We start from the raw sequence: 24,119 nt of genomic DNA, 5'->3' as shown, positions 1-24,119 counted from the left end.
ATTAGATTGTTGCTTGGCAGGTTAAAGCTGGGGTGTCGAACATGCAGCCTGGGGGCTGAATCAAGCTCCCGGAGGGCTGCTATGAGGTCCTCGAGCAACTGGCTTGTCTGCTTCCTTCTCCCTGTCTCTTCTTCCTTCTGCATCTCAGCTTGCTTTGCAAGGTTTGCTCAATCGCACAGCAGAGCTACAGAGCAAAATCTTGATTTTCTCTGTTGGTTGAGGCTCCTTCCTCTTCTGGTCCCTGGGGTGGGAGGGAAAGAGCCAGAGTTTCCTTTGCCCAGTTCTCTGGATCCCATGGGAGAAATGCAAAGAAAGCATCTTTAAGACCAACAAGCGCTCATGTTTTAATGTTTTGTGTTAAAAAATTTTTTAAAAAAACTTTAGTCGTCTTTGTGTCTTTATATCTTTGCTACCTAATCAACATCAAAAAAACTAAGATCATGGCATCTGGCCCCATCACACCTTGGCAAATAGAAGGGGAAGACATGGAAGTAGTGACAGACTTCACATTTCTGGGATCCAAGATTACTGCAGATCGTGACTGTAGCCGTGAAATTAAAAGACGTTTGCTCCTTGGGAGGACAGCTATGGAGAGTCAGACTTGACTGTGCAACTGAACAACAACAAAACCTAATCTTTAATGGGTACGCACATGGCCCAGCCCAACATGACTTGGCTCGGCCCAACCCCACATAGCCCGGCCCAACCCAACAAGGTCTCATTAAGGTCAGATCCAGCCCTCATAACAAACGCGTGTGACACCCCTAGGGTAAAGTGTTCTCTGCCAAGTGATGCAGCCTCAAATGAGCCATCAGACTTTGTATGGGAGACTGTCAAGGCACGGGGCGGGGGTGGGTGGTAAAGGGCCCAACAGCAGACGTAGAAAGACTTCAGCCGTGCCTCGCAGGCTAAGCCAACAAAAGGGACGTCCCAACTCACTTGTGTTTTCCCCCTGCTGTTTGCCAGCGCTGAGCTTGTCCCCGTGTACAGCCATCTTGACATGCTGAAATAAAACACTGCTGTGCATAACCAAACCTTTTATGCTGTATTCTTAAGCAGAGAGAACATGAAGAAGGGTTATGGAGTGCATTCCTTAACAGTGTTTCATCCAATGCTTCTTTTGGTACAATCCCTTTTCAAAGGGTTGCTGAGTGTATTGGGAACTCTGCCCAGACCTGTTTTTCTGTATGTATGAGATGATATCAGAATCGTCCTGCTACTGGTATTGTCTCCCCTCTCTCCAGTTTAGTGTAGTGCTTAAGTATGCACTCTTATCAGGGAGAACTGGGTTGAATTCCCTCCTCCTTCACTTGCAGCTGCTGGAATGGCCTTGGGTCAGCCAGAGCTCTTGCATAGATTGGGACAAGCCTCTGTCTTGTCCCAGTTCAGGGCCAGAGCAAGGGAGTCTGAATCATTTTGGAAAACCAGCTACAAATGGGAAATGCACAAAAAACACTCCGTCAGTCATATCAATGCCTGTGCCTCTCTCTCGCTCTGTCCTTATCCTTTATCAGTTTGGTGTAGTGGTTAAGTGTGCGGACTCTTATCTGGGAGAACCAGGTTTGGTTCCTCACTCCTCCACTTGCAGCTGCTGGAATGGCCTTGGGTCAGCCATAGCTCTTGCAGAGTTGTCCTTGAAGGGGCAGCTTCTGGGAGAGCTCTCTCAGCCCCATCCACCTCACAGGGTGTCTGTTATGGGGGAAGAAGATAGAGATTGTAAGCTGCTCTGAGACTCCGATTCAGAGAGAAGGGTGGGGTATAAATTATGGTCTTCTCCCCCCACCCCACCCCGCCCCAACTCAACTCCTCTTTCTACAGGCCTCTAGATTGCCTCCTTTAAGGCCCTTTTTAACCTTGACCTAAGTACATTTGGCTTGGCTTTCTAGTCTCAGCTCTTATCTGGTTGGTTTTGTTCTACTGGGGGAACTCAGAAACCTTTTGTGTGCGTGTGTTTGTGTTATAGAGTGCAATGAATAGCATTGGTTGTATCTGAGGTTGCTATCGATAACCAAGCAAACTTTTAAAAGGCGTTTTCTTTTAAGCACACATGAAAGCTACTTAATACTGTTTGTTCTGCTCCATGTCAGGTTATTGCTAACAAAACTTGTGTGCCCTGCTGAAGGAAACAGTTATTCGTTTGCATGGAGTTGTGGGATTGGAGGCGGCATTTGGAAATCCTTTCTCAGTCCCCAAAATCACCCCCTTCAGGATTCTATATTTATTTATTTATTTTTATTTATTTATTTATTTAAGATTTATATCCCGCCCTTCCCACAAGTGGCTCAGGGCGGCTTCCAATAGTAGATCCATCAAAATTACACATATAAAGGGATCCATATTTAAAACAGATAAAACCCTAGTTATTAATACACATAAATTTATGCATTTATAGGATAATGTCCTCTTAAAAGAGAACTCCGAGCAACTCACATTAATTTTAAAACATCCATAATCTTGAAACACCGAAACCCAACCAATAACAATGTACGACATGTATCAAAAACATTAGCTAAATACCACTCAAAAGTCTTCTATAAGTTCTCTTGAATGGGCTAATTCTTTTCTTCTGCACCCTTCATTACTCTGTCCAAAAATCTAACAATTTACACTTGTCATTCTGTGCTTCTGTTTCATATGCTTCTTATAGAGCAGAGGTCCATCAGTGGCTATTAGTCATAGCGTATTGGAACTCTCTGTCTGTGGCAGGGATGCTCTGTATTCTTGGTGCTGGGGGGGCACAGTGGGAGGGCTTCTAGTGTCCTGGCCCCACTGATGGACCTCCTGATGGCGGCTGGTTTGTTGGCCACTATGTGACACAGAGTGTTGGACTGGAGGGGCCATTGGCCTGATCCAACAGGGCTCCTCTTATGTTCTTCTGTGACACAGAGTGTTGGACTGGATGGGCCACTGTCCTGATCCAACAGGGCTCCTCTTATGTTCTTCTGTGACACAGAGTGTTGGACTGGATGGGCCACTGGCCTGATCCAACATGGCTTCTCTTATGTTCTTCTGTGACACAGAGTGTTGGACTGGATGGGCCACTGGCCTGATCCAACATGGCTTCTCTTATGTTCTTCTGTGACACAGAGTGTTGGACTGGATGGGCCATTGGCCTGATCCAACAGGGCTTCTCTGATGTTCTTCTGTGACACAGAGTGTTTTACTGGAGGCGCCATTGGCCTGATCCAACATGGCTCCTCTTATGTTCTTCTGTGACACAGAGTGTTGGACTGGATCGGCCACTGGCCTGATCCAACATGGCTTCTGTGATGTTCTTCTGTGACACAGAGTGTTTTACTGGAGGCGCCATTGGCCTGATCCAACATGGCTTCTCTTATGTTCTTCTGTGACAGAGTGTTGGACTGGATCAGCCACTGGCCTGATCCAACATGGCTTCTCTGATGTTCTTCTGTGACACAGAGTGTTGGACTGGGTGGGCCATTGGCCTGATCCAACAGGGCTTCTCTTATGTTCTTCTGTGACACAGAGTGTTGGACTGGATGGGCCATTGGCCTGATCCAACATGGCTTCTCTGATGTTCCTATGTGACACAGAGTGTTTTACTGGATGGGCCACTGGCCTGATCCAACATGGCTTCTCTGATGTTCCTATGTGACACAGAGTGTTTTACTGGATGGGCCACTGGCCTGATCCAACAGGGCTTCTCTTATGTTCCTATGTGACACAGAGTGTTTTACTGGATGGGCCACTGGCCTGATCCAACATGGCTTCTCTTATGTTCTTATGTGACACAGAGTGTTGGACTGGAGGGGCCATTAGCCTGATCCAACATGGCTTCTCTTATGTTCTTATGTGACACAGAGGGTTGGACTGGAGGGGCCACTGGCCTGATCCAACAGGGCTTCTCTTATGTTCTTCTGTGACACAGAGTGTTGGACTGGATGGGCCACTGGCCTGATCCAACATGGCTTCTCTGATGTTCTTATGTGACACAGAGTACTGGACTGGAGGGGCCACTGGCCTTATCCAACATGGCTTCTCTTATGTTCTTATGTGACACAGAGTGTTGGACTGGAGGGGCCACTGGCCTGATCCAACAGGGCTTCTCTTATGTTCTTCTGTGACACAGAGTGTTTTACTGGAGGCGCCACTGGCCTGATCCAACATGGCTTCTCTTACGTTCTTATGTGACACAGAGTACTGGACTGGAGGGGCCACTGGCCTGATCCAACATGGCTTCTCTTATGTTCTTATGTGACACAGAGTGTTGGACTGGAGGGGCCATTAGCCTGATCCAACATGGCTTCTCTTATGTTCTTATGTGACACAGAGGGTTGGACTGGAGGGGCCACTGGCCTGATCCAACAGGGCTTCTCTTATGTTCTTCTGTGACACAGAGTGTTGGACTGGATGGGCCACTGGCCTGATCCAACATGGCTTCTCTGATGTTCTTATGTGACACAGAGTACTGGACTGGAGGGGCCACTGGCCTTATCCAACATGGCTTCTCTTATGTTCTTATGTGACACAGAGTGTTGGACTGGAGGGGCCACTGGCCTGATCCAACAGGGCTTCTCTTATGTTCTTCTGTGACACAGGGTGTTGGACTGGATGGGCCACTGGCCTGATCCAACATGGCTTCTCTTATGTTCTTAAGTGTGACACAGAGTGTTGGACTGGATGGGCCACTGGCCTGATCCAACAGGGCTTCTCTTATGTTCTTAAGTGTGACACAGAGTGTTGGACTGGAGGGGCCACTGGCCTGATCCAACATGGCTTCTCTTATGTTCTTATGTGACACAGAGTGTTGGACTGGATGGGCCACTGGCCTGATCCAACAGGGCTTCTCTTATGTTCTTATGTGACACAGAGTGTTGGACTGGAGGGGCCACTGGCCTGATCCAACATGGCTTCTCTTATGTTCTTATGTGACACAGAGTGTTGGACTGGAGGGGCCACTGGCCTGATCCAACAGGGCTTCTCTTATGTTCTTCTGTGACACAGGGTGTTGGACTGGATGGGCCACTGGCCTGATCCAACATGGCTTCTCTGATGTTCTTCTGTGACACAGAGTGTTTTACTGGAGGCGCCACTGGCCTGATCCAACATGGCTTCTCTTATGTTCTTAAGTGTGACACAGAGTGTTGGACTGGATGGGCCACTGGCCTGATCCAACAGGGCTTCTCTTATGTTCTTAAGTGTGACACAGAGTGTTGGACTGGAGGGGCCACTGGCCTGATCCAACATGGCTTCTCTTATGTTCTTATGTGACACAGAGTGTTGGACTGGAGGGGCCACTGGCCTGATCCAACAGGGCTTCTCTTATGTTCTTCTGTGACACAGGGTGTTGGACTGGATGGGCCACTGGCCTGATCCAACATGGCTTCTCTGATGTTCTTCTGTGACACAGAGTGTTTTACTGGAGGCGCCACTGGCCTGATCCAACATGGCTTCTCTGATGTTCTTCTGTGACACAGAGTGTTTTACTGGAGGCGCCACTGGCCTGATCCAACATGGCTTCTCTTACGTTCTTATGAACAGAAAAAGTCATATTTTTTTCTAACTCTGCAAGGCCTGCGGGTGGCCCCCTTGCTCTCATGCTGAGATTGCTCTTAGTATGTGTATGTGAGCCACTTCGGTGTTCAATACGGCAATGTGAGAACAGCTATCAGGAATGTTACTTGCCTAGAGGCAAGGCTTTCAGCTGTGCCCAAACGTGAGAGCCCCTGGACTGACGGAGACAGGCAGGATACTCGCACTAGGAAGATGCCCTTCATTGTGACCTTCCCAGGGCAGTCTCCAGGCACGTGAAGCAGCAACTCTGTTAAATCAAGTAGGTCTGATATGGCTAGTGCCAGGTCTGGCTCGCCCACTAGGCGAACTCGGCATTTGCCTAGGGCGCTGGCAGGGCAGGGGTGCTTAATTCGGCCTCCCCCCCAACAGGCAAATGCCTAGTTTGCCTGCTCCTCAGCCTCATCCTCCCTCCCTTCCTCACCCCAGGTCTATTTCAAAGCCCGGAAGGGCAGTGGAGCACTGCTCCCGGATGATCTAAAGGCGCCCCCTGCCAATCAGCTGATCGGCGGGAAATACAGAATGGCATTCACTGTTTGTGAACGCTGGGGCAGGCCAGCAGCAGTGTGAAGGAACTGCGTTCTGAAAGGGTGCCACTGCTGCTCTCTCCTCTAGTGGGGGAGGAACCACAGGGGGAGAGGCGGGGGGCACTGTGGAGGGGGGTGGCAGGCTGACAGTCTGCCTAGGGCCAGTGCTGGCTGGTGCCCAAATGGGAACCTACCCAGGAATCTTATGCATGCCCTTTTGAGCTCCATGGAAGAAAAGACAATGCCAATGTAGCTAGGAACCCTGTATTTCCTAAGTGAAACATCTGGCCTGCTTCAGGGATGGGTGTTCTTTGCCTTCAAGAAGAGACCATTACAGAATGTTAAAGAAGAAAACATGGTGTGAGTTAAGATCATTATTTATAGGTTTCATCTGGAGTATTGCTAGCTCACTGGTTAGAGCTGTTCCCACACAGCAGGTGGAATATATCCTGAGAGGCATTTCCCCCTCCTTGGTGAAGTCTCCATAGGGGTAAACTCAGTTAAGGCAGAGGAAGTGTGTGTGTGTAATGTGTCAACAAGTTGGTGACTCCGTAAGCAGGGGTATCAAACATGCAGCCAGCAGGCCGAATCAGGCCCCTGGAGGGCTCCTATCAGGTCCCCGAGCAACTGGATGTCATCTGCTTCCTTCTCCTTTTCTCGTTCCGTTCTGCATCACAGCTTGCTTTGCAAGGCTTGCTCAATCGCACAGGAGCTAAGGAGCAAAACCTATTTTCTATATTGGTTGAGGCTCTTCCCTTGGAGAGGAAGGGGGAGAGGCAGAGCTTTCTTTGCCAGGCTCCCTCAATCACACAGCAGAGCTACTGAGCCAAGCCTCTCTTCCTGTTATTGGCTGAGGCTCCTCCCCATCCTGGTCCCCTGGGGAAGGAAGGAAAGAGCCAGAGCTTCCTTTGCCCAGTTCCCTGGATCCCATGGGAGAGAAAGCACCTTTAAGACCAACAAGTGCCAATGTTTTAAGTATGTTTTAGTTTAAGTTAAAAAAAAAATCTTTGTGTTTGTCTGTGTCCTTTATAAAGTTTTTATATCTGCTACCTAGGAACACACGGCCCGGTCTGACATGGCCCGGCCTAACAAGGTCTCATTTATGTCAGATGTGTCTGGCCCTCATAACAAATGAGTTTGACATCCCTGCTATAGAGTTTTCAAAGAGTCTAACAGAGGTTAGACTTGCCTTCCGCTGCAGAGCAACCCTGGACTTCCTTCATGGTCTCCCCTCTAAATACCAACCAGGGCAGATCCTGCTTCGCTTCCAAGATCTGAGAAGATCAAGCTAGCCTGACCCATCCAGATTAAGAGTGCAGATGAAAAAAATAACTTCAAATGATGAGAAGATCATGCAGCAGTTAACCAAAGAGAGCCAGTTTGCTGTAGTGGTTAAGTGTGCGGACTCTTATCTGGGAGAACCGGGTTTGATTCCCCCCTCCTCCACTTGCACCTGCTGGAATGGCCTTGGGTTAGCCATAGCTCTGGCAGAGGTTGTCCTTGAAAGGGCAGCTGCTGTGAGCGCCCTCTCAGCCCCACCCACCTCACAGAGTGTCTGTTGTGGAGGGAGAAGATATAGGAGATTATAAGCCGTTCTGAGTCTCTGAGAGCCAGTTTGGTGTAGTGGTTAAGTGTGCGGGCTCTTATCTGGGAGAACCGGGTTTGATTCCACACTCCTCCACTTGCCTCTGCTGGAATGGCCTTGGGTCAGCCATAGCTCTGGCAGACGTTGTCCTTGAAAGGGCAGCTGCTGTGAGAGCCCTCTCAGCCCCACCCACCTCACAGGGTGTCTGTTGTGGGAGGAGAAGACATAGATTGTAAGCCGCTCTGAGTCTCTGATTCAGGGAGAAGGGCAGGGTATAAATCTGCAATTATTCTTCAAATGGTACAAAAGCTTTAATACTAGTAATGCATATGTAAAAATAGGATTTTTAACAAACTTAATCTAATCCACAGTATTCTTTTTGGCGGCAAGAGCAGCGATTGTCCCACAATTCTGCATCCAGCTGAAACTCGCATGCAAGCCTATAGGGTGAGCTCCTAAAATGTCGATAGACTCCCGCAGAGACATCCAAAGCAGAGGCGGCAGCAGAGAACTACTTTGCACGGCTGCTTTTGAAGTAAGACCCCACCCAGTCTGTGGAAACGTGAAGGGAGGCAAGAACAAGGTACGTTGTGTTCTAGGAGAGTGACAGCTTAGCGGGCGAAGGTGGTCCCTCATTTAAAAGAACAAAATAGGAGTCAATTGCACCTTTAAGACCAACTTAGTTTTATTCAGAACGTAAGCTTTTCATCTGCTTAGAGCACACGAAAGCTTACGTTAATAGGAACCTACTCAAGGTGGACTTTGCTTCTAGTTCCTGTTATATTGAAAAATGCAAGTTCTTAGACTCCCTTCGGTTTCTCAAAAAGGGGTATCAGTACTGTGGTGTAGGTTGTATGCGATCGATTTAAATTTTAATCAAGCAGCTATTAGTCAGAGATCGTTGAGATTCTTAAGTTTGTGCTAGGTTGGTTTACGGTTCGTACTTCCTTCTCTATTATGGCAAGCTGCAAGTTGAGCCAGTAATGGCTTACACTTATAGCCTGATTTCTATCAGTGTCTGCATAGACATCAGTCCCATTTTCTCTAGCAATGCTTAATAGAAACATGGAATTGAAAGGGATCTAGTCCAGTCCCCTGCGCAATGCAACGAAAGTTTATGTTCTGAATAAAACTAAATTGGTCTTAAAGGTGCAATTGACTCCTATTTTATTGTACTACTTCAGACCAACACGGCTGCCTACTTGGATCTACTTAAAAGGAGGTGAGGTACTGAGCAGTGAAAGAGACGAAGGCAAAGGTTGATGAGAAAGTAATATTGCAAATCAGAAATTCCGGGGTGCAAGGCCCAGCGCTGAAAGAAACGGCGACTAGAAACTCAACAGACTGCCAGCTTAGTTGAGCTCTCACCAGCCCCAGAAAATTCTCTGTCCTACTTAAAACAGCAATTTTTTTTTAATAATACTCTCCAGAGATTGTTCGGACAGGTCCTTCCAGGCTTGTGCCAAATAATCTTCAGGAAGAAAGGCAAAGTAGCATTTCCACCCCTGTGCTTCAAGAACTGGAGCCCTGTGGGATGACAGACGCCCTTTGGCTACACGAGGTACTGCTGACTCGGTTGAATGACACTTTGGGTTTAAGAGCTGCACTGACATTCTCCATTGTTAGCTTATCAAGGCACAAAGTCCAAGCACAGAAAGCCACCCGGGCTCTTCTCGGAACGAGCCTCTACTTCCTCGCCACTTCAAGCCTCAGCTGCCAAGGCCTCCTATTTCTTGCGCTTGGAGCTCAACCACTCCCCCCACAGCAACTTCTTTTTGCCCTTCGAGACGCTCCTCAGAGTGTGCAGAGCCTGCACCTGCTGCAGACGCCGGGAAAGCTCTCCTCTGCAGGCCACCTGCAAAGCCTCTGTCTTTGGCTTGTCCCAGTTCAGAGCCAGAGCAAGGGAGTCTGGGTCATCTTGGAAAACCAGCTACAATGGGAAACACAAAAAAGCAGTCCGTCAGTCGTACCAATGCAAATGCCTCTCGCTCTGTTCTTATCCTTTATCAGTTTGGTGTAGTGGTTAAGTGCATGGAGAACTGGGTTTGATTCCCCACTCCTCAGCTTGCATCTGCTGGAATGGCCTTGGGTCAGCCATAGCTCTCGCAGAGGTGTCCTTGAAAGGGCAGATTCTGGCAGAGCTCTCTCAGCTCCACCTACAGGGTGTCTGTTGTGGGGGAGGAAGGTAAAGGAGACTGTGAGCCGCTCTGAGATTCGGATTGAAGGGTGGGATTCAAATCCAATATCATCATTTAGCCTGTGGAGGAGGAGGCTGAGAGGTTGATATGATCACCATCTTCAAGTACTTGAAGGGTTGTCATATAGAGGATGGTGTGGAATTGTTTTCTGTGGCCCCAGAAGACAGGACCAGAACGAATGGGTTGAAATTAAAGGAGTTTCCTGCTCAACATTAGGAAAAACTTCCTGAACGTTAGAGCAGTTCCTCAGTGGAACAGTCTTCCTCGGGAGGTGGTGAGCTCTCCTTCCTTGGAGGTTTTCAAACAGAGACTAGATGGCCATCTGACAGCAATGTGGATTCTGTGAATATAGGGGGAGATATTTGTGAAATCCTTGCATCGTGCAGGGGGTTGGACTAGATGACCCTGAAGGTCCCTTCCAACTCTATGATTCTATCATCTTCTTTCTGCCAGAGCCAGAAGTGGCTCAGTGTCAAGCATGTGGTTTGCAGGCAGAAGTCCTCAGGTAAAAATCGCCAGCATGTCCAGTTAAAAGGATCCTGGGGAATTGGAAAACTCCTTTCTCTGCTCGAGACCCTGGACAGCCGTTACCAGTCATAGTAGAGATAATACACAGCCAGATGGACCAACAATCTGACTCGGTGGAAGTCAGCTTCACCTGTGCGACAAAATACAAATATGGCAAAAATATTGTGCAAATCACACTCTTAAATAGTTTGTACAAATTAAATATATTATGAAGAACATACAAAAGTTATCATAAATTCAGAACATTTTAGCCAAACAAAAGTCTCAAATGTGATATTTCAGGGAGGACCCCTCAAAGTTTCTTAATTTCACAAAGAGAGCACTAAGACTCAACAACAAAGTTCCAAAGGAGTCTCTCCGTTGCTTGTTTGCTTCCGAAGGAGAAATTCTTGCTTTCACGCAACCACCAGTTTTTAATTGCGTTCCGCTGCTCCTGCAGCTTCCTCATAAGCCAACTGTAAATAACAGACGTGACCGGTAAAAGCAGCCTCTACAAAAAAGCAATATTGACAAAAACATGCAAATACAGTTGATACAACAACCTGAAATTTCCAGCCAAGGTCTCTCTCAAATGCCCATTTCAGTATCTTAATTGACGGCTTAATCTTGCTGAGCACACAGATTTTCTTAAAAAGACGGTCACAGCTGTTGTTAACCATTTACAAGAGATAGTCAAATTATAAGGACATACCCCAGAAACAACAAACACTATATAAAACAAGAAAGATCATTATGTTGATTAAGACCGAATTTATGATAACTTTTGTATGTTCATAATATATTTAATTTGTACAAACTATTTAAGAGTGTGATTTGCACAATATTTTTGCCATATTTGTATTTTGTATATTGTGCTGCCATTGTCTTTTTCACCTGTTCGACAAGGCTTTTCTTGAGAAAGCTGGTGCAGCCTATTGCCATGGACATCTCAGGCCTTAGACAAGCCATGGTGTGTTGGCTTCAGCCTCCAGAAGAGCACTTCCTTTGCGTGAAGAAATTCCCAGGTTCCATTTCATTGTAGATTGGTGGGAGAAGGTGCTAAAAGAAACCTTTCTCTCCCACAGACTTGGAGAGCCAGTACTGCTTAGAACGGGGATAAATTATAAAGCGGTTTTATATTTTAAAAAACTGGGTTTTTTAAATAGATTCTCTCCATGCGTTTGTAAATATATAACCCTCCTGTTGTATCCCTGCCTTTAGTACTCTTTTTTATTTTTCTGTGTCTACACTGAAAAACTCCAAACCACAACTTTTTAGGGCAGGCTGGTTACTCTAGATCAGGGGTCCTCAACCTACGGCCCGCGGGCCAGATGCGGCCCGCTGAGGACGTTTATGCGGCCCGCCGGGTTATGGCAAAATCAGACCGGAAGTGACTTTCAACCTAAACTCGCATTAGCAACGCACACTTCTGGCACTGGGCTGAGGCGGCAGAGACAGCGTGTGAGGTGATACCGAGGTGAGGTGAGTTCCCAGGCCGGGGTGTGCGGTGTGGGGAAGGGAGAGAGATGCAGAAGACGGAGAACTGACGGCCCGCGGCCTTGTACAGTAACGGCAGTCCGGCCCTCCAACGGTCTGAGGGACAGTGAACTGGCCCCCTATTTAAAAAGGTTGAGGACCCCTGCTCTAGATTGACTCACCTCCAAGTCTTGACTGGCCAGGCTCAGTTCCGGAGCAGGTTTTTCCCTGAGTTGGGCCAAAATGTGGCTGCTAAGCGGAGCTGAGGGAGCAGATCCTCCACTGCTACTCCCAAGATCAACTGTATCCTTTCCGTCCGTGGCGGTTTCTTCCCCTTCCAGATCTAGAGGGGAACCGGGAGTGCGTTATATAAGGTATACAAGGAGTATACAAACCCTTATCCTGGAAAATGTGTCAGCCCTGCTGAAACATTCAGCTCCTCTTAGGAATTCCTCAGCCAGATTGTCTGAGGAGGAACCATCCAACTGAACACTGAATTTCAAGTTTAGGTTTAGAGAGCCAGTTTGGTATAGTGGTTAAGTATGTGGCTCTTATCTGGGAGAACCGGGTTTGATTCCCCACTTCTCCACTTGCATCTGCTGGCATGGCCTTGGGTCACCTATAGTTCTTGCAGGAGTTGTCCTTGAATGGGTAACTTCTGTGAGAGTTATTTCAGCCCCACCTACATCACAGGGTGTCTGTTGTGGGGGACGAAGGTAAAGGAGATTGTGAGCCGCTCTGAGACTCCGAGATTCAGAGTAAAGGGCAGGATATAAATCCAATCTTCTTCTTCTAGGTGCAATTTTGCCCATCAAAGGACTCTTCGGCAGATTTGCAACGGGCTTGAGAGCCCTAAAATGTATGAAATTCAGAGCAAGTCCTTACTTTTCCCAAATAGCTGTTGGTTCAGGTATTAGCTACCTAAGAGAAATGCTATGTTTGAAGTGCAGAATAATTGCAGCTCGTGAGCGGGTTTTTTGTTGTGTTTTTATTTGCGTGCATGTATGTGTGAGTGCACCTGGAAGTCACGGCGACTTCTGGTGACTGACCCCTACTTGGGGCATGGAGGATATTCAGAGAGGTGGCTGAATAAAGCCTGCCCCAGCCCTCCCGACTGCTGGTATTCCAAGGAGGTCTCCCCTCCAAGTACTTTCCAGTGTCGGGCCTGCTTAGCTTCTGAGATCTGATGAGATCGGGCTTGCCTGGGCTATCCCGGTCAGGGTGCAGCGTGTGAGTTTTGAAAGCAATTCTGTTTTTTTCCCCTTTGAGATGAAACAATGAGTGGGATTTTTTAACCACACCTTGACTCAAGACCTTCTGTCTTTAGGTTAGCCTACACAGTTTCCTAGCACTGTGCAATTTCCAACGCTACATACAGTACCTGGCGTCTTTCTGGTGATAAACAAATGATGAAAAGTAACAACTGTAGCAGAGTCCAGTAGCACCTTTAAGACTAACAAATTTTTATTGTAGCATAAGCCACTGGACTCTGCTATTTTGCAGCAACAGACTAACACAGCTAACTCCTCCTCTGAAGAAGAAGAAGACTGCAGCTTTATATCCTACCCTTCTCTCTGAATCAGAGTCTCAGAGCAGCTTACAATCTCCTTTATCTTCTTCCCCCACAACCAACACCTGTGAGGTGGGTGGGGCTGAGAGACCTCTCACAGCAGCTGCCCTTTCAAGGACAACTTCTATGAGAGCTATGGCTGACCCAAGGCCATTCCAGCAGCTGCAAGTGGAGGAGTGGGGAATCAAACCCGGTTCTCCCAGATGAGAGTCCGCACGCTTAACCACTACACCAAACTGGCTCTAAGCCCAAAAGAAAAAGGGAAATAGTTGCTATTCTGATGCAAGCTGCATGTTACTCTAAGAATCATCCTTTGTTTCCTTTGGCACTGCAATATTTCCTCGGTCAACCACACACCTTCAGCCGTAGTGGGTACAACATGGTCCTCCTTTTTCAACGTCTGCAGGTAGAGTTCCAGAAGCTGCCGAGATTGGCGCTCCTCCTCCCGCCTGTCCAGCACCTGCTGAAGGGTGTCTTGCAGAGTTTGGATTTTGGGCTGGCTCTCAGCAAGCTCCTGAGCCAGTTCTGAGCACGGCACATCGATGAGCACCTGGAAGAAAACAGCAGCAAAGATGAAGTAAAACCAGAAGATTTTCTTCTGGCAACTCCCCGAAATCTTAAGCTCCTGCACCTGCCCCAATGAGGCAGGGAGATGCTGTTTGTTTCCTCTTTAATCCCCCTCATTGTTTCAACCATAACCATTTCAAAGCCAGCACAAGAACATCTGCGCGAGGCCGTTAGATCCCAGACAGCCTCCACTTTCAGGCTGCTTTATCACTCTCTGGAGAGAAATAACACGGGATGGATCATCAACTTCCACGGCATCAGACTGGCCCTTACTGGAAGCAGAATGCTAGACTAGATGGATTTATTTTCCAGATACAAGGAGATAATTCTTATGTTCAGTACCCACTGTACGTGGATAAGTGCTGTGAGTCGACAGGAGAGCGCCTACTTTGAACACAGAAAGCCGCAGGTTCAGTTCTTTGCATTTCCATCTACAGGAGTTTAGGGAGCAGGTAAGGAGGATGACTTTTCTGGGACTGGGGCACAGCAGAGCTGCTGCCAGTCCAAGCAGGCCAGGAGTCCCCTGCCTTATTCAGCCTGTGGGCACACTTGGAATTCAGAGACAGTGCGTTGAGCGCAGCACAAAATGGTTGCTGGAGTGTATTTTCAGTCGCACAGTGAAGATCCTTGTGCTGTGGTGGCAAATGCTGCCAAAGCAAAGTTTTTAAAAATCTGTGCAGCCAGTCAAATCGTAGAGTTGGAAGGGACCCCCCAGGGTCATCTAATCCAACCCTTTGCACAATGCAGGAAACTTACAAATACCTCCCCCTAAATTCACAGGATCTGTGTTGCTGTCAGGTGGCCATCTAGCTTCTGTTTAAAAACCTCCAAAAAGGGAGAGCCCACCACCTCCTGAGGAAGCCTGTTCCACTGAGGAACTGCTCTGACTGTCAGGAAGTTCTTCCTAATGTTGAGCCGGAAACTCTTTTGATTTAATTTCAACCCATTGGTTCTGGTCCTGCCTTCTGGGGCCACAGAAAATAGAAATCTCCAGTGGCCTATCAAAAGCCTTCGTGGGCAAAATGCCCACGGCCCCATCCACTTCTTAAAAACAGAAGGAGGAGGAGATTGGATTTATACCCCGCCCTTCACTACCCAAAGGAGTCACAGAGTGGCTTACAATCTCCTTTCCCTTCCCCTCCCCACAACAGACACCCTGTGAGGTAGGTGGGGCTGAGAGAGCTCTGACAGAAACTGCTCTTGAGAGGAACAGCTCTGTGAGAACTTGTGACTGGCTGAAGCCAGTTTGGTGTAGTGGTTAAGTGTGCGGACTCTTATCTGGGAGAACCAGGTTTGATTCCCCACTCCTCCACTTGCACCTGCTGGAATGGCCTTGGGTCAGCCATAGCTCTGGCAGAGGTTGTCCTTGAAAGGGCAGCTGCTGTGAGAGTCCTCTCAGCCCCACCCACCTCACAGGGTGTCTGTTGTGGGGGAGGAAGGTAAAGGAGATTGTGAGCCGCTCTGAGACTCTTCGGAGTGGAGGGCGGGATATAAATCCAATATCTTCTTCTTCTTCTTGAAGGCCATTCCAGCAGCTGCAAGTGGAGGAGTGGGGAATCAAACCCGGTTCTCCCAGATGAGAGATCGCGCACTTAATCACTACACTAAACTGTCAGCAGGCACCATGGCACCCAGGGGCACCAAGTCAGGGACCCTTGGAGTAGGTAATACGGAGCTAGGTGGACCAGTGATCTGACATAAGGTCGCTTCTTGTGTTCATAGCACCCTCTCTCTAGATCGATAGCCAACTTGACATTGTTACAGATAGAAAACAGCCTACCTCTTTAGTTCTAAGGCCATGCCTTGATCTGGATAGCCCAGGCCAGCCTGATCTCATCAGATCTCAGACGCCAAGCAGGGTCAGCTCTGGCTAGTATCTGGAAGGGCGACCTCCAAGGGGCTTGACGCAGAGGCAGACAACAGCAAGTCACCGTTGAAACATCTCTTGCTTTAAGAACAAGTCTACCTTGCCACCTAGTGGTGCAGAATGCTAGAAAGGAGCTAGAACTTCTGGCTGCCAGACCATCTTAGGATTTCTTGAGTATACTACACACAATGCCATAGGGTAATAATAATCTAAGGCCACACATTGTGTTCTGATAACAACCATCTAACAGATGTGGGTATACAGTCGTATTTTAGTCTGTGCCTCTACCCAGGATTAACAAGTGGATGTCAGAGTATGTAATCTGAGCATTCCCAGTGCAGCCTTTTTAAAAAAAAAATACCTGGAGGTCTTCCTCTGACATCAAGATAATGGTGGAAAGGTCAGCCTTCAGTTGCCTGGCTAGGTGTCTCCATCGCTCTCCCTCACTGTCCACTCCGTCGATCTCGGTGGTCTCTCTCTCGAGCCAAGCCGTGCCGCCATCTAAAAGAGGCGCAGTTGTCAGTGGAAAACAGCAAAAAGCTGCGGCTTCCTTTGCACCACAATCAGTCTAGTACTGCTGAAAGAGCTCCAAGATTCTTTGGTATTTTTCCTGCAACACTCTAACCTCCTGTCTGGTAGTCACAACTTTGAGACACATACAAACACGGCGAGCAGGGCTTTTTTTTTTGTAGCAGGAACTCCTTTGCATATTAGGCCACACACCCCCTGATGAAGCCAATCCTCCTAGAGCTTACAGAAGGCCCCGTAAGAAGAGCCTTGTAAGCTCTCGGAGGATTGGCTACATCAGGGGGTGTGTAGCCTAATATGCAAGGAGTTCCTGCTACACAAAAAGCCCTGATGCCAGGAATCTTCACACTACCTTTTTAAAAAAACAGAGAGGTCTCCTCTCGCCCTGATCTGGATGGCCCAGGCTAGCGTAAACTAAGCAAAGTCAGCCCTGGCTAGTATTTGAACGGGAGACCACCAAGGAAGTCCAGGGTCACTACACAGAGGAAGTCAATGGCAAACCACCTCTGAAGGTTTCTTGTCGTGAAAATTCTTTGGGGTCACCATAAGTCAGCTGTGACTTGATGGTTCATCACACACACACACACACACACACACACATCCCTCTCCTCTCAGACCTGCCAGAGCCACATCATAAAAAAACAAAAAACAATTCAACCAATAAAACTAACAACAACAAAAACCACCAATACTAGAATTAGCAATGATTCCACTGTGGGCATTCAAAGAAGCAGAGCAGTAAAAAGCATTCGTTTAAGAGCATGGAGAGAAGGATTGCAGTCCATGGTGGAAACACAGAAGCAGCAGAACGTTAGCTGGAGCAGTGGAAGGAAAAAAAGGGGGGCTTGGGAGCAACAGCTCTAAGAGATGTCTTTGGGTTGCTTCTCCAGTGAAAGGGAAAAGAGAACATGGATGAATGGAGATCTGTGGACAGCTTCGGCCTGGACTCTTCAGACACTGAACTCTCAACCCAAAGGTTTCCATCTGTCAAAGTTTAAGGGCCATGTAGAGTCCTTCGCCCCCTTAGATTTGGGGCACACCCGTTACTGCTATTTGAACACTGTCAAGTGACTTCTACAGCCAAGAACGTAGATGGAAACTTATCTTTTTTCTTTCACTGTAGCGTGCCTGTTAGCAAAGGCAGGTATAAGCCCTGCTCCCACCCACCTGTACTTCCAAACAGGAATATGAGAAGCCCACTCACGCACTTACATGATTTTAAACGTATAACATTTCTTGAAACTGATTTCCTTGTTGCACAGTAACATTTATTTTCCTGATTAGAAGAATCAAACCTGATGATCATTAACATATCTTTTTTTTTTTTGTTAGCGTTCTAATGAAAATGAAGCATTGAAAACACTGGACCATTATTTGAAAGCATTTCACGGCTCAGTTGGCCCAGTCTTTTTAAAGGAGTCAAATGCCCAACTGCGTAAGATTAGCAAAAACAGAATTAATTTTGCAACACAGCCATCAATGTTTAATTTGTGAGAGCTACACTCATTGGTGTTTCTCTTGCATTAGCTGGAGGGGCTTTTTTGGTGGCTCAACGTATCCGTCATCCTTCCTTTGGTGTTATAGCTCTAACAAACAGTGGCCTACCTATACTGCTGCTGGCCCATTTCTCATCCTTTGCCAACACCACAAACTTGGTGTTGGGTGGCAGACACAAGAAATAGTCCTCGTCGTCCACAATAGTGCCATCCTCGGCCAACACCAAGGTAATGGAATCTAAGCCCTTGTCAATCGCCAGGAGGTTGCAAGCTGTGGAAAAAGCAAAAACTGCGATTACAAAGAAGACGACGACTGCAGATTTATACCCTGCCCTTCTCTCTGAATCAGAGACTCAGAGCGGTTTACATTCTCCTTTATCTTCTCAACCCATAACAGACACTCTGTGAGGTGAGTGGGGCTAAGAGGGCTCTCCCAGAAGCTGCCCTTTCAAGGACAACAACTGCGAGAGCTATGGCTAACCCAAGGCCATTCCAGCAGGTGCAAGTGGAGGAGTGGGGAATAAACCCAGTTCTCCTAGATAAGAGTCCGCACACTTAACCACTACACCAAACTGGCTCTTGCTACGAAGTAGAAAACTGTAGATTTATACCCCACACTTCTCTCTGAATCAGAGTCTCCAAGTAGCTCACAATCTCCTTTCCCTTCCTCCCCCACAAAAGACACTCTGTGAGGTGGGTGGGACTGAGAGGGTTCTCACAGCAACTGCCTTCAAGGACAGCTCTGCCAGAGCTATGGCTGACCCAAGGCCATTCCAGCAGCTGCAAATGAAGGAATGGGGAATCAAACCTGGTTCTCCCAGATAAGAGTCCACGCACTTAACCACTACACCAAAATGGTCTTCCCCCAGGCTTCCAGTTAACATTTCTTTGTCCATCGTTTCGCTTCCTATTTCCTCCTTCCCCTATGGGCTTAACAATTCATGTTGTGAAGATGTTCAAGGAGGCATGACTTCTCAACTTGGAAGAGATCAGAAGCTGTGTGACTAATTGGTTTCCTGTTCATAAAATCCCTGCTCACCCGATGGAATGGATTGGCAGTAGATTTTTTATTACCTTTTTTATGATTAATTTAAAAATTATCGGCAGTAAAGACTGACAAAAAGAGAAATATTTCTTCCCACAACCCCATCATTCATTTATGGAATTTGCTGCCTCATGATGTGGTGATGATCACGGAACTTGAACAGATATCCATACCTTCCCGTTTCCATCGTTTTATTACTAGCCTTCCTCAGCTTGTGCTATGAGAAGTGGTTGGAAAAAGAATGCATGGTCTCTATGGAGAGAATACACAGAAACCTGTCTGTACCGAGAAGGAAAAAACTATGTGTTGAAATGCACAAAAACCGGTTTGTCATTTGCTCTTCACTTCGCTCTGACAAGCACAGACAGCCTTTAGCTGTGGTTTATTGAAGCTTGTGCAAACTAGAAGAAAGTTGATTTCCTTCCTTCTTTCAAGGGATGTGCTACAGACGACTAGGAAAAGTAGCACAGGTTTGGGTGGGGTCCAGTAACCGGCAGAATTTCTTGTCTGGAGCTCCAATTGTCACCTCTGAGTAATCTGTGCAGCCTGCAGATGATGAGAGAAGCAACCCCAAAGCTGCTAGAAGTCTGCACTGCTCTCGGCCGTGAGTCATGGGCACGATTATAACGCTGTCTTCACTGAGCAAGCACTCAGAATTCAGATCTCTGCTACAAGTCGTACAGATTTAGTTGAAGCTTCCTACTCCCATCTCTTAGAGAGCCAGTTTAGTGTAGTGGTTAAGTGTGCAAACTCTTAATTGGGAGAACCGGGTTTGATTCCCCACTCCTCCACTTGCAGCTGCTGGAATGGCCTTGGGCCAGCCATAGCTCTGGCAGAGCTTGTCCTTGAAAGGGCAGCTGCTGTGAGAGCCCTCTCAGCCCCACCCACCTCACAGGGTGTCTGTTGTGGGGGAGGAAGGGAAAGGAGATTGTGAGCCGCTCTGAGACTCTTCGGAGTGGAGGGCGGGATATAAATCCAATGTCATCATCTTAAAATTCATTTCATGCCATTTAACAAGAGTGTTGTCAACACCTCTTAAATCCCAAGAAACCTTACCTGGACCAGCTTTCTCCTTTTGAACATCTGAAGCTGCTTTTGAGTCAAACCTTTGGTCCCCCTTGCTCAAGATGACTACAGCCCGTCACAGTTTGTTTTGCCATTTTTGTATTTTGTGTGTGTATGCACCCGGAAGTCATGGTGACTGACCCCCACTGGGGGCCTGGAGAGTATTCCAAGAGGTGACTGAATAAAGCCTGCCTCTGCCCTCCTGACTACTGGTATTCCAAGGAGATCTCTCATCCAAGGACTTGCCAGAGATGACCCTGCTTAATTTCTGATAAGATCGGGCTTGCCTGGGCTGTCCAGGTCAGGGAGCCCCTCCAAGATTTCTGACAGCAAAGGGATTTTTTCCACACCTGCTGTCTGAGATCCTTTAAGGCCAAGGATTGAACAAAGAGGCCAAGAATTGAACCAGGGACCTTCGTTTATGGAGTCAGGCCGTGTGTCTCCTGTTTCAGTGCTATCTACTGGAACTGGCTATTGCTCTCAGGCAGAGAAAAGCCTTCCCCAACTCTTGTGGCCCACTTTAACTGGAAAAGCCAGCAACTAATGTCTCTATCAAAGATTTCAGGTTTTCACGGCGGGTAACATCATTAGGGTTTGTAGAATCTTTCGGGATCAAGTGCCGTGTTCTACTGGAGAAAGTTTTCCTTCCAGACGTTTCGTTCTCAGCTGCGGAGAACATCCTCAGTGGCGTTGCAGCCGGAGCCCCACTCAATGCACAGCAGCCAAGAAGGTCTGAGCGCCTGCTCCGGCTGCAACGCCACTGAGGATGTTCTCCGCAGCTGAGAACGAAACGTCTGGAAGGAAAACTTTCTCCAGTAGAACACGGCACTTGATCCTGAAAGATTCTACAAACCCTAATGTCTCTAATTAATTCCCCCCTGGAATGTGCAGCTGCCACAATGCCAAAGGGACTTAGTGTATGCCCTTGAGAATCTCCTGCGGCAAACCAGACTGCTGTAGTAGATCAGGGGCTCCACATCAAATGCCAGGATTCTCTGATGGCGGAAAGTTTAGAAAACCACTGCCATAATCCAACCCTGGATGACACAACCCTCAAAACTGGGGCTGTGTTCTGGATGAGGATGGTGCTTCCAAGTCGACCAGCTGGTCTCCCAGCTCGGGCTTTTATGCTCCAACTGGCAGTGCCTCTCCAGAGTCTCAGGCAGGGAAGAACTGAACTTGGACGTTTTGGCATGCAAGCCTCAGTCTCTCCCCTTTATAGCCCTGCTATGCCTTTTCCCGCCCACAGACCAGACTTCCTTTACCCCTAAAGATATTTTGCACATGATCCACAAGTGACACCCAAGAATCCTTTGCAGTATGGCAGGAGATGGTGGGGTGAGGTCTAATGCCCCGATCCCTTGCAGAGTCCGTGTGTTTTAAGTCTGTGGGTTTCAATGGTTTTAAGAATACCTCACCTTGCAAAAAAGAGCCCCGTGGCGCAGAGTGTTAAAGCTGCAGTACTGCAGTCCTAAGCTCTGCTCACGACCTGAGTTCGATTCCCGGCGGAAGCTGGGTTTTCAGGTAGCAGGCTCCAGGTTGACTCAGCCTTCCATCCTTCCAAGGTCGGTAAAATGAGTACCCAGCTTGCTGGGGGGAAAGCATAGATGACTGGGGAAGGCAATGGCAAACCATCCCATAAAAAGTCTGCCGTGAAAGCAACGTCACCCCAGAGTCAGAAACGATTGGTGCTTGCACAGAGGACCTTTCCTTTTCCACCTTGCAAAGGTCTGGACTGGAAAAGCGACTGCCCCATTCTGTGACATTTTGGGAAGGAGACTATCAAATAACCTAATAGCTGCCCCAGCAGCTATTAGAGTTGCGCTGGACTTGCTTTTGATAGGCTGCCTGGTCAGGTAACCCAGAGAACTCCCTTCATAGCATCTTGGACAGATTGTGGGACAAGCATCTGGGAGGCTCAAGTTTGAACTCTCACTCTGCCCTGGAAGCTTGCTGGGTGACCTTGGGTCAGTCACACAACCTAACCTGGTGGTGAGGATAAAACAGAGGAGAGAACAATGTAAGCTTCTTCAGGTATTCATCGGATAGAAAGGTGGGATATAAAAGAAGTAAATAAATAAGTTGGTCTTCCAACAGTGCTCCACTTTTTCTTGTCTTGGGTAAATTTGAGGAGGGACGATGGCTCAGTGGTGGAGCATCTGCTTGGTAAGCAGAAGGTCCCAGGTTCAATCCCCGGCATCTCCAACTAAAAGGTCCAGGCAAATAGGCGTGAAAAGCCTCAGCTTGAGACCCTGGAGAGCCGCTGCCAGTCTGAGTAGACAATACTGACTTTGATGGACTGAGGGTCTGATTCAGTAGAAGGCAGCTTCAGATGTTCATATATATATATATATATATATATATATATATGTTCCTCTTTAGGGAGGGATGGCAGCTCAGTGGTAGAGCATCTGTTTGGTAAGCAGAAGGTCCCAGGATCAATCCCCGGCATCTCCAACTAAAAAAAGTCCAGGCAAACAGGCGTGAAAAGCCTCAGCTTGAGACCCTGGAGAGCCATTGCCAGTCTGGGTAGACAATACTGACTTTGATGGACTGAGGGTCTGATTCAGTAGAAGGCAGCTTCAGATGTACGTATGCAAATCCTTCCAGATCTGCAGGGCTCCGCCTTCCCTCTGCCCTGACTTGGATAGCTCAGTCTCATTAGATCTTGAAAGGTAAGCAAGGACCAGCCCTGGTTAGCATCTGAACTGGAGGACGTCCAAGTTAGGTGTTAGGCAGAGGCAGGCAAGGGCAAGTCACCTGTGAACACCTCTTGCCTTGAAAATGCTACAGGGTCTCCATAAGCCGGCTGCAACTCGGTGGCACTTCCCACCAACACCACCTTCCCTTTCGTTTGCATGATGAAAATGTTTCTAGGCTTTCTTCTGGCTTCCCCCACCCCATCAATGGCACAAGACAAATGAAATTGCAAAGCAGTTCCCCATTCCTTAGACTACACCCTGACCTACTCGATCTCTTGTTTCTGGCAAATAATCTTCCTTCCTCTCCGATACTATTCGATCTCTCTCTTGTTTTTCTTCTGCAGTTAAATGCAGCAAAAAATGCATGCTTGTGATCTGCACACAGCATACAGAAATGCCTTCCACAAAGGGATTCTTTCTCCTCAAAAGCTGTCCAAATACAGCTGCTCTTTTGGAAGGGACAGGGGGACATCATGATTACCAGTTTAAACCAGACTACATAATCACTCTGTGCAGCTTCTTTTCCATTTCAGTTCCGCCCTTCCGCAAACTTGTGGGGATGTATTTGCTTAAATTATCTAGGCATCATTATTTTAATATCTATTTAAATAAAGACTGATCCTGTTATCTGTTCTCAGTGTAGGGAAAAGAAAATAACCAGGATTCCGAGTCAGAAAAAAATATATACTCACATTTAAACGCACACACACATAATATTGCTTTAAATAAATCTGAAGAAAGATTGCATTATACCTGCTTAAAACCGACTATTTAAAAAGGATCCAAGTCAAATTACCCCTATACCACATATATCATTGATCCCCGAGGGCTCCTCGGCCTTTAATAGCTGCATGACAGGCTGGAATTCAACCGGTGCTATTTTCTCCCTCTGAAGGAGAAACTCCACCGGTGGGATTTCTACCTGTAAGGTCTGTAGATTGCTCCTGCCGCTCCCCTCACAGAGCTCCTCACCCTTGCTCTGCAGCTCCCGCAGGCAGGAGGCAGCCACTCCGTACTGCTCCTGTTGACCATTCCGCCTGATCAGGCATTGCTTCAACAGGGACAGCGCGCACCCTGCCGCCGTCATTGCTTTGCTTTCGCTCCTGCTCTGGAGATGGTAAGCAGGAAAGTCACCCACCGCCCTCAGCAAAGAGCCAATCAGCGCAAAGCAGGCCACGTGGTCGCTTCCCAGCGTTCCTTCCGCTCTCCCCTTTCCCAGTGTGCTTTGGGAAGTGTAGTTCTTGCCCTCCTGTTTACAACCGCTCTCCAAGGTGTGTTGAAGTGAAAGTTAAGCATTAGTTTCTTTCTCCCCCACCCCGCTCGCCCACTCCTCAAAAACGAAACAGGTTATTTTCAGGTGGGTAGCTGTGTTAGTCTGTGGTAAAAGAACAAAATTAGAGGCCAGTAGCACAGAGCTTTGTACCAACCATAACTTTCGTTGTTTTATTTAACAA

General features: G+C 47.7%; 1 protein-coding gene across 1 annotated transcript; it reads right to left on the bottom strand.

Moving 5' to 3' along the window:
• Window positions 1-9,041: 9,041 nt before the first annotated feature.
• On the bottom strand, window positions 9,042-23,815 carry DFFA (DNA fragmentation factor subunit alpha). The gene is made up of 6 exons (XM_060259469.1): window positions 23,638-23,815; window positions 17,963-18,124; window positions 16,191-16,330; window positions 13,753-13,945; window positions 12,008-12,159; window positions 9,042-9,574 (listed from the first exon to the last, which is right to left on the bottom strand). Exons 1-6 carry the CDS (start codon window positions 23,750-23,752, stop codon window positions 9,371-9,373), a joined length of 966 nt encoding a protein of 321 aa, XP_060115452.1. The 5' UTR covers window positions 23,753-23,815; the 3' UTR covers window positions 9,042-9,370.
• Window positions 23,816-24,119: the final 304 nt, after the last annotated feature.

This window comes from Heteronotia binoei, chromosome 18 (genome assembly GCF_032191835.1).
Source record: "Heteronotia binoei isolate CCM8104 ecotype False Entrance Well chromosome 18, APGP_CSIRO_Hbin_v1, whole genome shotgun sequence".
Lineage (NCBI taxonomy): Eukaryota > Metazoa > Chordata > Lepidosauria > Squamata > Gekkonidae > Heteronotia > Heteronotia binoei.
This window is presented reverse-complemented; position numbering and strand designations above follow the sequence as displayed.

What these genes read in the sequence shown, in the direction of transcription:
- DFFA (XM_060259469.1), bottom strand. Translation starts at nt 23,752, where the DNA reads ATGACGGCGGCAGGGTGCGCGCTGTCCCTGTTGAAGCAATGCCTGATC. An exon ending in GCGGGAGCTGCAGAGCAAGG is followed by an intron (nt 18,125 to 23,637) that starts GTGAGGAGCTCT and finishes CTTTTTCCACAG; the next exon opens with CTTGCAACCTCCTGGCGATT. An exon ending in ATGGGCCAGCAGCAGTATAG is followed by an intron (nt 16,331 to 17,962) that starts GTAGGCCACTGT and finishes CGCCTCTTTTAG; the next exon opens with ATGGCGGCACGGCTTGGCTC.